Here is a 12,526-nt window from a genome sequence, read left to right on the forward strand (position 1 = left end):
AGGGGTGTGACAAAAACCGATTTGAATCGGAAAATCGATTCTGATTTTAAAAGATGCGAATCTTCTGAATCGAACTGAATCGAATCGTTCCATTTTAAAGATTTATCGTTCCTGAATCGTATCGTACCCCATGTATCGAGAGACGCATCGAGTCGTCTTTTATTGGACCCCACACCCCTAACAAATACACTTCTTCTCTAATCTTTTTGAAGGAAATGCCACATTTACAAGTTAATTCATTTTGTGAAATGATTGTCTACTTTCAACAAGAAATCTATTGCATCATACCCTCTCGAATTGAGCCGTGCCACATCGAATCGAATCGAAATCCTTCTGAATCGAACTGAATCGAATCGTTCCATTTAAAAAATTTATCGTTCCTGAATCGTATATCGTACCCCATGTATCGAGATACGCATCGAATCGTCTTTTATTGGAGAGATGCACACCCCTAGTTGTTATAGATGGAACGGTTATGATTTATAGTCCAGAACTGACAACTGAAAATAACGTAATGGGATAGATTGACTATTATCCAACAATAAGGTGTATAATAATGGTGTACAACAAACATTTTATTATGTTACAGACAATATTCAGAGGCCAATTGTGGTTTCCTTTATTTTTTTTTCCAGAAACTGTTCCTGGACAACTTGCGTAAGGCTTTAGCGGGACAGGGCGGCAGCAAGCAGCTGATGGAGAGCGCGGCCATTGCGTGTGTGAAGTTGTGTAAAGCATCGACCTACATCAACTGGGAGGATCATTCTGTGATTTTCCTCCTTGTCCAGTCCATAGTGATGGACCTTAAGGTCAGTTTCAACACCTGGTCGCCCGGTCTTCAGTGGGTCCCAAGCTGTGGATTGGAAGTCAAATGTATTAGCGGTAGATTTTGTTGGAATAAGTCGGTTGTGAGAGAGAGGTGAAAATGTTGTTAATCTCACGCATCATGATTAATATCACTTACAATAAAAATGATCAGCCCTTATCCCGTTAACTCTGAACTTAACTGATTGTAAGAGAGGATCCTAGCTGCCAAAGAAAACATCTGGAGTTCTAGGAAGTGGGTTGTAGAATTGAAAGACTAATCTAAATGCCATGAAGAGCTGGTCAATGTTGACAAAATATTTTTTTGTCTCAGTCTCAGTACTTAATTACCGATGGCCCGGTTTGTTATTCTCTTACCTCCTACTAGGCGTTGCTGTTTAACCCTGCCAAGCCCTTCTGGCGTGGTACTGGCAGCCAGAACACAGATTTGGACCTCATGATGGATTGCTTTGTGTCCTGCTTCCGTATTAACCCACACAACAACCAGCACTTTAAGGTTTGACTTCTGAAGTTCAACACAAAGTGAATACTCAGGCGTCCTTTAACATGCTCCACTGTGTTTTGTTTTTGTTATGGCTCCATGTGTTCTGTAGGTGTTTGTGGGTATACATGTGTGGTGTTATCTACAGTTTCATAACCAACACTGTTTAAACTATCACAAAGTTCCCATCGTGTGTTAGCCAGAGCATGGCTGTGTAATAATCGTTGCTTCTTTTTCTGAAAGGTGTGTTTGGCTGCCTCCTCTCCCACGACCTTCCACTTTGTCCTGGTCAACTCCTTGCACAGAATAATAACAAATGTAAGTCCTTGAACAGACTAGCAATCTAAGCATCTTCAGGCCGGAAAAACATCCTTATCTTATTGATTAGATTGTAATGCCTTTTTAGGTCTATTTTTTCCATTGATCTTTTTTTTTTTTTTTGCCATTTGAGTTATAATGTATACAGAAAATAAGCCATGGACAATCAAATTGAATAAATTTTTTGGATATGCCTCACTTTTTGTTATTAATAATTTGCATCCGTTTCTCTCTGGCCTTCTCGTGTTCCCAGTCACATCTAGACTGGTGGCCAAAGATTGATACGGTGTATTCCTATTCTGGAGAGCTGCGCTTCATGTTCTCCGACACCCTCAACCGGGTCATGCAAGGCCTGAACGCACACCCTCCGCTGCGCATGACGCCGGTGAGCGGTCCTATCCAGTGTGTGGAATGTACACCTGTGTAGGATGACATGTAGACCGAAAACCACTCCCTACTAGTACTTTGATGTTTTTGCCACTTATGGTAGTAGGTGGCTACCAGCGAGTGCTGCTGTGCATTGAAATGTGGCACAATTTACAAACAAACCTTTTTATAATCGTGATCATTTTATTGCATGCGCATCGATATAACGTGACACCCAATGTAACGCAGTGCTTTCTTTGACTCCAATTTACCGTCAGTCATTTAGGGACCCCAATGGCCCCGTAGTTGACAAGAGGCGCGTAGGTGTTGTTTTCTTTAGTTCACGTGTATCAACGGGCCGTTTTCACTCTCTTTCATGTATAGAGTCAGACCTTTAAAGAGAAGATGACGACCAGCCTTAAATTCAAAGAAAAAGCCACTGAAATGGACACGCGCAGTTACAAGTGCCTCCTGTTAGCTTTGGTGAAGCTCATCCATGCTGATCCTAAGCTCATGCTGCATGTAAGTCTTGGTGCATCACCACCCCCCCCCCCGTCTTCATTATTGTGATCTGTTGACTTGAGGGACCCGTGCTCAACCGAGGCTTTTTTTTTTGTGCTTCAGAACCCAGTGAAACAAGCTCAAGAAACCCAGAGCAGCACAGCAGAGCTGATTAAAGGGCTGGTGCAACTAGTTCCTATAACAAACACCACGCAGCTCTCTCAAGAGGCAATGGAGGTGAGTGACTATGTGAAGATGTTAGAATCGGGATGGATACTGTCCTAAATGCAATACAATCATCACATTTGTCTTATGGTTAAGTTACAATAACAATGTCCCTAAATATTTTGTGGCGGGGCCGAGAACAATTGTTGGTTTTGCGTGCAGATGAACACGCTACAGGGCAACTGCTTGTAACGCCGGATGTCAGGGTTAGGGTTTGTGGAATTTGTCTAGTTGCAGATGGTTAAAAGAGATTTAAAATGATAAATTAGTACTTTCTCTATATCACTATCTGGTGAATGAATGTTATTTTGCATAATCAAACCAAAATGTGTTACATTAAATTATTTTTTTTATTGCAATCCTCTACATAAATATTGTAATTAATACCAAATGCATCTGGTACCTGCTCTGGATCCTTCCATCCCTCTCCAGGCTCTGCTGGTCTTGCACCAACCAGAGACCATTGAACTGTGGAACCCGGACACTCCCATGGACACGTTCTGGGACATCAGGTATTGCTTTCATTTTTGACCCTCCATTGTGGTTAATTATCTAACCAGTCACACTTCCACGTTGGTCATGTGTGGTGGGTGTCCTAATTCTTTGTGACCCCCCCCCTCAACCTCTCCCCCAGTTCCCAGGTTCTTTTCCTCATTTGTCGGAAACTAATTGGCCATCAGATGATCAATGGACCAGAGGTCCTCAAGTGGTTGAGGGAGATCCTCATATGCAGGAACAAGTTTCTTCTCAAGAACAAGGTACAATTTTGAACCATCTCTTTAACGTCTCGCAGATCCAGTAGGCTGGGTTTTGGCAGGTCTAGTTTACATATCAGTGAATATGTAAAGCAAATAACGAAAGCATGTTCAACGATTTTTTTTAAAATTATTTCTGTTGCACTCCTATACCTCTTGCATTCATAACAGTATTTTCCACAATTGGAGGGAAGATGTGTTATTTATTTTCGAGTTGCAAGAAAGAAGTCAAAGAAATTTGTTGAACATCTTTGATTTGTTCAATCATTGACCAATCTACTCTGCCATGCAAAAACTTATTGAAAATAATTTAGGGTCACAGCCAGGACCTAATATGAATTGTCCCCTCGCATTTTGGAAACTTTACAATGTTGTAATTGCAAACACCGGAACTAGTTCCATGTGAGTAATTCATAACCAGTTAATACTGAACCTTTTTGCAGGAGTGTGCCACCCTTGGAAGCGGCCTCCCGATCTGCCGGCAGGCCCAGACCAAGCTGGAGGTGTGTCTGTACATGTTCCTGTGGAGCCCCGACGCCGAGGCCGTGCTGGTAGCCATGTCGTGCTTCCGCCACCTTTGTGAGGAGGCTGATATCCGCAGCGCTGCCGACGAGGTCCCCGTGCAGACCATACTGCCCAACTACTCCACCTTCAGCGAGCTGGCCTCGGTCAGCAACATGATGGGCACAGGCAAGTGGGACGTCATCGATAAACCTCGTAAATCTTCACAATGTAAAATGAGGTCTCGCGTTAATGTTATAATCACGCAGCCTTGTCAAACAGGACACTAGTATTGGATACTCGTCTCACACACATGTGTCCAGGCTTCTAAGAGAAGAGATGACAATATAAGCACCCACATGGAACCTTATAAACTCAATAAACCTCCAAGCCCTCCAAACATTAAACATACTGGTGTGACTTAACCATCATAGACTAAGAGACATTTAACTTAATGGTCACAACCCTGATCTGCTTGATATTTCAGCTGGTGCTAAGTCTTTGCTATGCTTTGACAGTCGAAGAACAACATAGTATATGCATGGATGAACCAAACACGGCAAACGGACGTTGGTTTACTAGCTTACTAGGGACGTTCGATTTACTGACTTGCCTCTTGTTTCTTGGCAGGTCGTTCCACCTTGCAAAAAAGGGTGATGGCCTTACTGAGAAGGATAGAGCATCCCACTCCAGGAAACATTGAGGTAACATGTGATGCAAACATTCACTTTCAAAAACTGTATAAATCTGTAGAATTTAAAGTTAATTTAATTACACTTGATTTAGTACTTAGGGTAATGGATTTAAAGACCAGTCATTCACTTAACGGCTTTTATTCTTGTGTACAACTAGGCATGGGAAGACACGTATGGAAAATGGGACCAGGCAACAAAGCATATCCTTAATTTTCCCAAAAACAAGGCAGATGATGGGCAGGTAAAGATATATCTTTTTCCCTCTTTGTGCCACATTAGTGCATGTCTGTCTGGGTGAGGGGCTATAATCGCAATTAATGCATGGAAACTCTGCCTAAAGGGCCCCCTATTAACCGTTTTATTCAGCCACTACAAAATTCAACATTTTACTTAATGCATATGGGTATGTTATTATTTTACTCAAGATTTGATATTTCTGCAGTCTTTAGGCTTATTGCTATGGCTATTCACACCATATAGTCCCATAGTCACCTGGTACACGTGTGTCAAGTGTGACACCTTTACCAACTCGGGCACTGAATCAGTTGGTGTGTGGGCATTTGGTCAAGTTGTGGTCATTGCATTGAATCCAAATTCAAATTCCAAAGGTTATGGGATCCTTCCGAACATTTGTCAATCGTGAGGAGAGATTTTTTTTTTCAAATTTGTTCAGAATGAGATGCATATGAATGCAAAGTTTCATGACTGTAGGTCAATGGGGTCAGTAAATATGTCTGTTAATGTCTGTTCAAAGCCAGCATTTTAAAATGATTGCTATAGCACCACATTTGGCCAATAAGTGTAATTTTTCTTAAGTCATTTTGGCTGGGTGTGTTTTTGGCGGGATAATACAATAACAAAAGTTTGCGTCGTTCTCTGTGCCTGACCCCCGTATAATAATAATAATAATAATAATAATACTTTTATGAAAAAATACAATGTGGTTCCTACGGACTTTGTAGAACCGACTCGTAGAAAACTTAAAATTGTTAAAAGAATACTAGGGGAAATAAAGTATTTTTCCACTTGCCCATAGTCATAATAGAAGTACTGTACATTTTTAAGTTAGCCCAGGACTGGATTCCAACAAGCGATAGCGTTTGACCAAGCCAGCCAAAGTCAACGGTATCAGCTTTGATAGACGGGCTCCGCCATTGAAGCCCGGGTACAATCCTCCATTCCGGCTGCTCCATAGTGAAGATATTGCGCTCGAGGATCCCTTTTCTTTGTGTCTCCGAGCTACCGCTTGACACATAGCGGGCAGCGGTGAACGGGAAGAGTCGTGTTCTTTAAACCCCGAGCACCCCGTGCTTTGCCCGTAGTACATACATTGGGACCTTTACAATGACCGCTCCTCGTCTTCTTTTTCCTCTCACAGCAGGAGTGGATAAATATGACGGGCTTCCTGTGCGCCCTGGGCGGCGTGTGCCTGCAGCAGCGCAGCACCACCCCCGGCCCGGTCACGTACAGCCCGCCCATGGGCCCCATGTGCGAGCGCAAGCACTCCATGATCTCCATGGGGACCTGCGACGTCTCCTCCTCCTCCTCCTCCTCCGCCGCCGCCGCCGCACCCGCCTCGGTCGTCGGCTGCGCGTCGTCGTCCTCCGCGGCAGCGTCGTCCGGCAGCAGCAACGAGACGCCGCTGAGCCGCTTCCTGGACCGGCTGCTGGCCCTGCTGGTGTGCGGCCACGACCGCGTGGGTCTCCACGTGCGCACCAACGTCAAGGACCTGCTGGGGCTGGAGCTGAGCCCGGCGCTCTACCCCATGCTGTTCAACAAGCTGAGGAACAGCATCGGAAAGTTCTTTGACACGCAGGGCCCGGTGAGTGGCACACAAACGACGTCACGTTTTCTTACAAATGTCTTCTTCTGCCCCCCCCCCTCGCCTTCCAAGCTTTTCCCCATGCCATTTAAATTGAAGTCCATCCGTAGTAGGGATGTGAATAACTCAAATTTTTCATGGTCGAATAATCAGTGGGTGGTATGAACGAATAATCGATTATTCGATGTGTGCCGACATTCACAAAGGCAGCCGTGGATCATCAGCAAGAAAAATAAAAACTAACTTTAACAGTTTATCAGTATTTGTGTTGTATGCATATATATTAATATTTATGCTTGTGTATTGTGTATATTGTTTTTCTGTACATGATTAACTATTAGTGCTACAGAACCAACATTAGTTCCGTCTGTTAATTCTTGTTTATTTGAATGGGGAAAAAATGTTAACGGTCCAAATGTTAAAAATCGACTTTGACCCTCGGGAACGAATAATCGAATAATCGAATATTCTGACCCATCCCTAATCCGTAGTATTATTATCATCCCGTGGCCCTTTCTACACTAATCAATTTTACTTTAGTCTCTCCGTCCCGTAATGATTTACTACGGCGGAGAACAATAAGTGCATTTCCGAGTACAGGCGGTTAGTTACAATTCAATGATTACATGGACTTACAACCTACACACAAAACGGGTTTCGGGTCGTGATGGCCTCTCCATCACATTGTCAATTACCTGGTCCAAACCATTAGCACTTACACATTGTCAATTACCTGGTCCAAACCATTAGCACTTACACATTGTTACCTGGTCCAAACCATTAGCACTTACACATTGTCACCTGGTCCAAACCATTAGCACTTACACATTGTTACCTGGTCCAAACCATTAGCACTTACACATTGTTACCTGGTCCAAACCATTAGCACTTACACATTGTTACCTGGTCCAAACCATTAGCACTTACACATTGTTACCTGGTCCAAACCATTAGCACTTACACATTGTTACCTGGTCCAAACCATTAGCACTTACACATTGTTACCTGGTCCAAACCATTAGCACTTACACATTGTCACCTGGTCCAAACCATTAGCACTTACAGATGGCAAATACTGAAGGCCCACAAGATGCTTGAATCGTTATCTTGGTGGATGGATACAAGAAATAAAAAAATTGGTGCTCCGATTCTGAAGGATTGTATGATTGTCGCTGCAACAGTTACAAGTATACTATCCTTCAGAGAGCTCAGAGATGACTTTCTCAAATCACAGATTTAGGTTTTATGTGCATGATTAAAGCCGAATAAAATGGGTAACATAGGCTTGAAGTCCAGGATTTTTAATTTAATATCAAACATGGAAAAGAGAACACAAATATTAGCAAGTAACTAATGCTTCCAAATTCATTCATACTTACAACTGTTGCCTACTATGGATTTAGCCTCCCAGTTTCCTTTGATAATGGTGATAGTGCTACGCTTTGTCATCAGAATACTACAAATAATAAGTATAACTAGGGATTTTATACTTTTCCGGTATAGATTTATTTGGGAAATAAAACTCTGTCATTCTTTAATTTCCCAGGTACCCATAAACGATACCAACACCCAATTTGTGGAACAGACCATCGCCATAATGAAGAATCTGCTTGACAACCACACAGAGGGCAGCTCTGAGCACCTGGGCCAGGCCAGCATCGAGACCATGATGCTCAACCTAGTTCGGTAAGTGGGGGGTTTAGTCACGGCCAACGCTCTTATCGAAGAATGTCCTTACTAAAATACAATTCAAATTCACTGACGCCATTTTAAAATAAAAAACTAACTTGTGTATGAGACTGTTATCAAATTTTTTTTATTATAAAAATGCAATCAACTTAAGGCCCATATCTATATCCCATATGCTGCATTTTAGTGACCAAACCTGGACTGATATTACTTGTTCTAAATACTTGGTTGTGGTGATATTAGTTTCTCACTACCTCATGTGCACTATGAGCTTATGGCAACACGCCTTCCGTCCACGCTGGTGATCCTACTTCTGCTCTTCTTACTGAATTAACCCATTTGTTGATTTTTCATACTGCATACTGCTGTTAGATGGGCCATTTGTCTTGTGTTTTTCACCATTGGTTGGTAGCTTAGTGGCCAGCATGCTTGTAAGGTTGGTCTGGGCAGGGGCTTCTGAATGTGTGTTTTCCTTGGATTTTGGCACAAGGGGTTATAACATCTAATCCTGTGTATTAATGCAATACTGTTTTCATCTGCAGATTGCTATAAAGAAATGGTGTCCTTTTCCCAACCTCCTTTGTCTAGGTATGTGCGTATTCTGGGTAACGTGGTCCATGCCATCCAGATCAAGACCAAGCTCTGCCAACTAGTGGAGGTGATGATGGAGAGACGGGACGACCTATCCTTCTGCCAAGAGATGAAGTTCAGGTCTGTACAAATAACTTTTGGGGGGGGGGGGGGGTTACATGTTACAACATGTTGGTTGTGCAGGTTCTGTGCACCAATAGTAACTATTCAGTTAAACCTAGCACTTTATAGCAATGCACAAACCCCCTATCTCACACTATGAGGAACTGAGTTGTGGCTTTCATAGCAAAACAAAAGCTCAGATCGGTTTTTTTAAGCAAAGTCTAGCTTCATCATTGTTTTCTTCAGATGGACTGAAATTAAGGTTCCTGTTATGATCTTGTTATTTTGAATGGGAAGATATATGACATCAAATGGCAATCTACGAATCAAATTTATTTAACTCAATAAGTGGCAATGTTTTCATTATTTTCTGGCCTACATCACTCAATACTGTTATTGATTGTATGACGTTACCATGTTCAAATATAGTCTTCTTATTCTCTAACTTCGAAAAAAATAACACTGATAAGATCTTGTCTTGTCTTCCATAATGTGTTTTTTTTAGGAACAAGATGGTTGAGTACCTGACCGACTGGGTGATGGGAACATCTAACCAAGCAGCTGATGATGATATTAAGTGCTTAACAAGGTGCAAATCTTTAGGTTTTCATTGTTTTAATGTCCTCGTTATCTCTGCGCTTTGCATGCGTATATTATGTGCCGATGGCCAAACGCAGGTTGGTCTTCTTGCCTCATGGTGCTTCGTCTGTTGTGGTGCAGGGACCTGGACCAGGCCAGCATGGAGGCAGTGGTGTCTCTACTCGCAGGCCTACCTCTGCAGCCAGAAGAGGGAGACGGGGTAGAGCTAATGGAGGCCAAATCACAGCTCTTTCTCAAGTAAGAAGGTTTAGTTTCTGGCACAATTGATTTACGTTTTAGATGTAAGCGCTATTATTTGAGCGTGATTATTTTACAAACGACTGTTCCGCACTAATTTCTCACCAATTTCTGCTCATTCAGAAATCTCTTCCTTGATTTGTTCGGGGAATACATCTTGCTGATCAGTTTCTCAAAATGCAAATAACGATGCTTCAGGGGACATTCCTCTCTGTTGTTGAATCCATAGACATTAAAATACCTTAAAGACAACACAGAATCATACTGTTCAAGCAACAGACCCGATTAGGCCCTGCTGAGGATTCTCTGAAAGTGGGCAGGGCTTGGAACCAGGCAACTAATTAATTCTGCAGTGCCACTGGATTAAACTATTATTGTTTACTTTTTAAACTAGCGGGGGAAAAAAAAGACAATTTTTCAGCTATTGGAAGGAAAAGCAAACAAATAACGTAAATCGTCCACTTTTCTTCTTGTGCCTGTTCTTCATGTTGGCCAGGTACTTCACTCTGTTCATGAACCTGCTGAATGACTGCAGCGAGGTGGAAGATGAAGGACAATCAGTAGGTGGGAGGAAGAGGGGAATGTCCCGCCGTCTGGCGTCACTCCGCCACTGCACTGTGCTGGCGATGTCCAACCTCCTCAACGCCAATGTGGATAGCGGACTAATGCATTCGATAGGTTAGTGACCTTCCTGTTGGCATCAAGTCATTTGGCCTGTTGTGATTCTTCCCCGGGGTTCAACAAGCACAGTGAGACCTCTGTGTTGTTGATTTGTTCTGTGATCACCCCCCCCGTACAACCCATTAGCATATGCTCACTTCTTCCAATTTTCCAGATGCCAAAGCCGTAGCTCCAAAATTCCACTTCATATACCTTCTCGATAACGCAAAAATGAATCTATTTAGTGTATATGTGCAAAGGTCTTTGTATGAAAGTCAAATTCCATAAACGAGAATTTTCGATTGTTTTATAAGCAGTTACTACAGCACTAGTACAAGCAGTTGGTTTGACCGTGGGCTGTGTGCAAGTAGCCCGACGATAAAAACACTTAATTGTGCTGTTGTAACTGCTTGTAACAGAAGCTGAATTCTGATTGGGTAAACCTTGAAGAGCAACTTGCAGGTTAGCATCCCGATTACCATATATCTTTTTAAAATAAAGCCCCATTTTCCATTAGCTGCAGGAGCGGTAAAATGGGGTTGTATGTTTTGAATTTGGGGTCAGTCTGATTGCACATTTGTACAACATGAAGGTTCTGATAGTGTTTAAATCTACACTTGACTTGCACAAAAAACCTTTGTGCCAAGTGTTCACCTAGGTATGCGACGCGGGACAGACAGGCAAAAGATGCCTGCTGCTGTTTTTAGCTGTCCAATGCTACTTTTGTTTCCTTAAAGTCATTTTTATTACTCACCAGGTCTAGGCTACCACAAGGATCTCCAAACGCGAGCCACTTTCATGGAAGTGTTGACCAAAATCCTACAGCAAGGGACCGAGTTTGACACCTTGGCCGAAACCGTGTTGGCCGACCGCTTCGAGAGGCTCGTGGAGTTGGTGACCATGATGGGGGACCAGGGAGAACTGCCCATCGCCATGGCGCTAGCCAACGTGGTACCCGGATCTCAATGGGTGTGAACTTTTGCATTCTTTATAAGTGATTTATAAACTGTATCCATATGGAAACTACTCAATTATATTGTCGTGCAGATGATGCAAAATAAAAAAAAAAAATGAGGCTACTATAAATATAATTGGTTAGATATTTGAAAAAAAAATTAAAATCCGCTTTTTAACACATTTAAATGCGATATTGTAGTATTTAAAATATGCTACTTGTTTTTGTATGCCAGCACTCTAATTAACCACTCAGTTAACCACACCAGTTAATTGAACCATATCTAATTCTCCAGGTTGCAGGATTCCACATGATTATGTATGATTACTGTATTTTAGACACACACTAGACATATTACTAACAAACACTAGCACTTCATCAGACAGCAATCGAAAAATGTATGAATAACTGCACTAAATGTTTTTTTTTTTGTTTTTTTTTCTTGTAATGATATATGCTACTTATTTCTTTCAAATCCAAAATGGCCCACCATAACCATTTCAACAACATTGGAACACTTCCCATATGTTTTAGCTGTTGTCTGAATCGTTTGCTTATACTGTATCTCAATTCGCTTTTTAAATTTAAAAGAAAGTCATTCCTATTGTGTCACTGGCATGACGAGGTCAGTGGAAACCAGAAGTTAGCCTGTATTTCTTATTATCTAATATTTTATTTCTAACTTGTATGTCTTGCATATGTCGCTGTTTTTTTTGTGTTCCCAGGATGAACTAGCCCGAGTACTGGTAACGCTGTTTGATTCTCGTCACCTGCTCTATCAACTACTGTGGAACATGTTTTCCAAAGAAGTGGAATTGGCCGACTCGATGCAGACCCTTTTTAGGGGCAACAGCCTGGCCAGCAAAATCATGACCTTCTGCTTTAAGGTGAATATATATAGTTTGCTCTTCGTCTGTGCCTCAACACTTCCTCAAAACGCCAGACAATGTCAGAAGACTATGTATGTGGAATTTGAGGGAATTCAATTTGAAGTTTATTTGTCATTTAAATATGTTGCTTCGCTAATGTTTTGTGATGTATACACTGGCTGTCATGATGTACTTGATGTGACTTTAAGGCCAACGTTTATTCCTCTCTTTTAGGTGTACGGGGCAGCGTATCTACAGAAGCTTCTTGAACCTTTGTTAAAGGGGGTTCTCACAACCCCAGAACACATCAGTTTTGAGGTTGATCCCACAAGGT

At 42.1% G+C, this 12,526-nt stretch overlaps 1 protein-coding gene across 3 annotated transcripts in view; it reads left to right on the forward strand.

The window, feature by feature from the left end:
• nf1a (neurofibromin 1a) overlaps nucleotides 1-12,526 on the forward strand; it is a 55,232-nt gene that overhangs the window by 14,499 nt on the left and 28,207 nt on the right. For 2 of the 3 annotated variants that reach the window (XM_084467021.1, XM_084467023.1), the window contains exons 9-28: nucleotides 636-809; nucleotides 1,193-1,321; nucleotides 1,550-1,624; nucleotides 1,878-2,009; nucleotides 2,375-2,512; nucleotides 2,615-2,728; nucleotides 3,149-3,228; nucleotides 3,351-3,474; nucleotides 3,915-4,161; nucleotides 4,603-4,676; nucleotides 4,825-4,908; nucleotides 6,046-6,489; nucleotides 8,036-8,175; nucleotides 8,767-8,889; nucleotides 9,377-9,460; nucleotides 9,592-9,708; nucleotides 10,205-10,386; nucleotides 11,126-11,337; nucleotides 12,049-12,210; nucleotides 12,427-12,524. In XM_084467021.1, the coding sequence (XP_084323147.1) occupies nucleotides 636-809; nucleotides 1,193-1,321; nucleotides 1,550-1,624; nucleotides 1,878-2,009; nucleotides 2,375-2,512; nucleotides 2,615-2,728; nucleotides 3,149-3,228; nucleotides 3,351-3,474; nucleotides 3,915-4,161; nucleotides 4,603-4,676; nucleotides 4,825-4,908; nucleotides 6,046-6,489; nucleotides 8,036-8,175; nucleotides 8,767-8,889; nucleotides 9,377-9,460; nucleotides 9,592-9,708; nucleotides 10,205-10,386; nucleotides 11,126-11,337; nucleotides 12,049-12,210; nucleotides 12,427-12,524 (2,933 nt within the window). The remainder of the gene's footprint in view (nucleotides 1-635; nucleotides 810-1,192; nucleotides 1,322-1,549; nucleotides 1,625-1,877; nucleotides 2,010-2,374; nucleotides 2,513-2,614; nucleotides 2,729-3,148; nucleotides 3,229-3,350; nucleotides 3,475-3,914; nucleotides 4,162-4,602; nucleotides 4,677-4,824; nucleotides 4,909-6,045; nucleotides 6,490-8,035; nucleotides 8,176-8,766; nucleotides 8,890-9,376; nucleotides 9,461-9,591; nucleotides 9,709-10,204; nucleotides 10,387-11,125; nucleotides 11,338-12,048; nucleotides 12,211-12,426; nucleotides 12,525-12,526) is intronic. The other variant, XM_084467022.1, reaches the window with a different exon arrangement.

This window comes from Micromesistius poutassou (assembly GCF_964030765.1).
Source record: "Micromesistius poutassou genome assembly, chromosome: 4".
NCBI classification, from domain to species: Eukaryota; Metazoa; Chordata; class Actinopteri; order Gadiformes; family Gadidae; genus Micromesistius; species Micromesistius poutassou.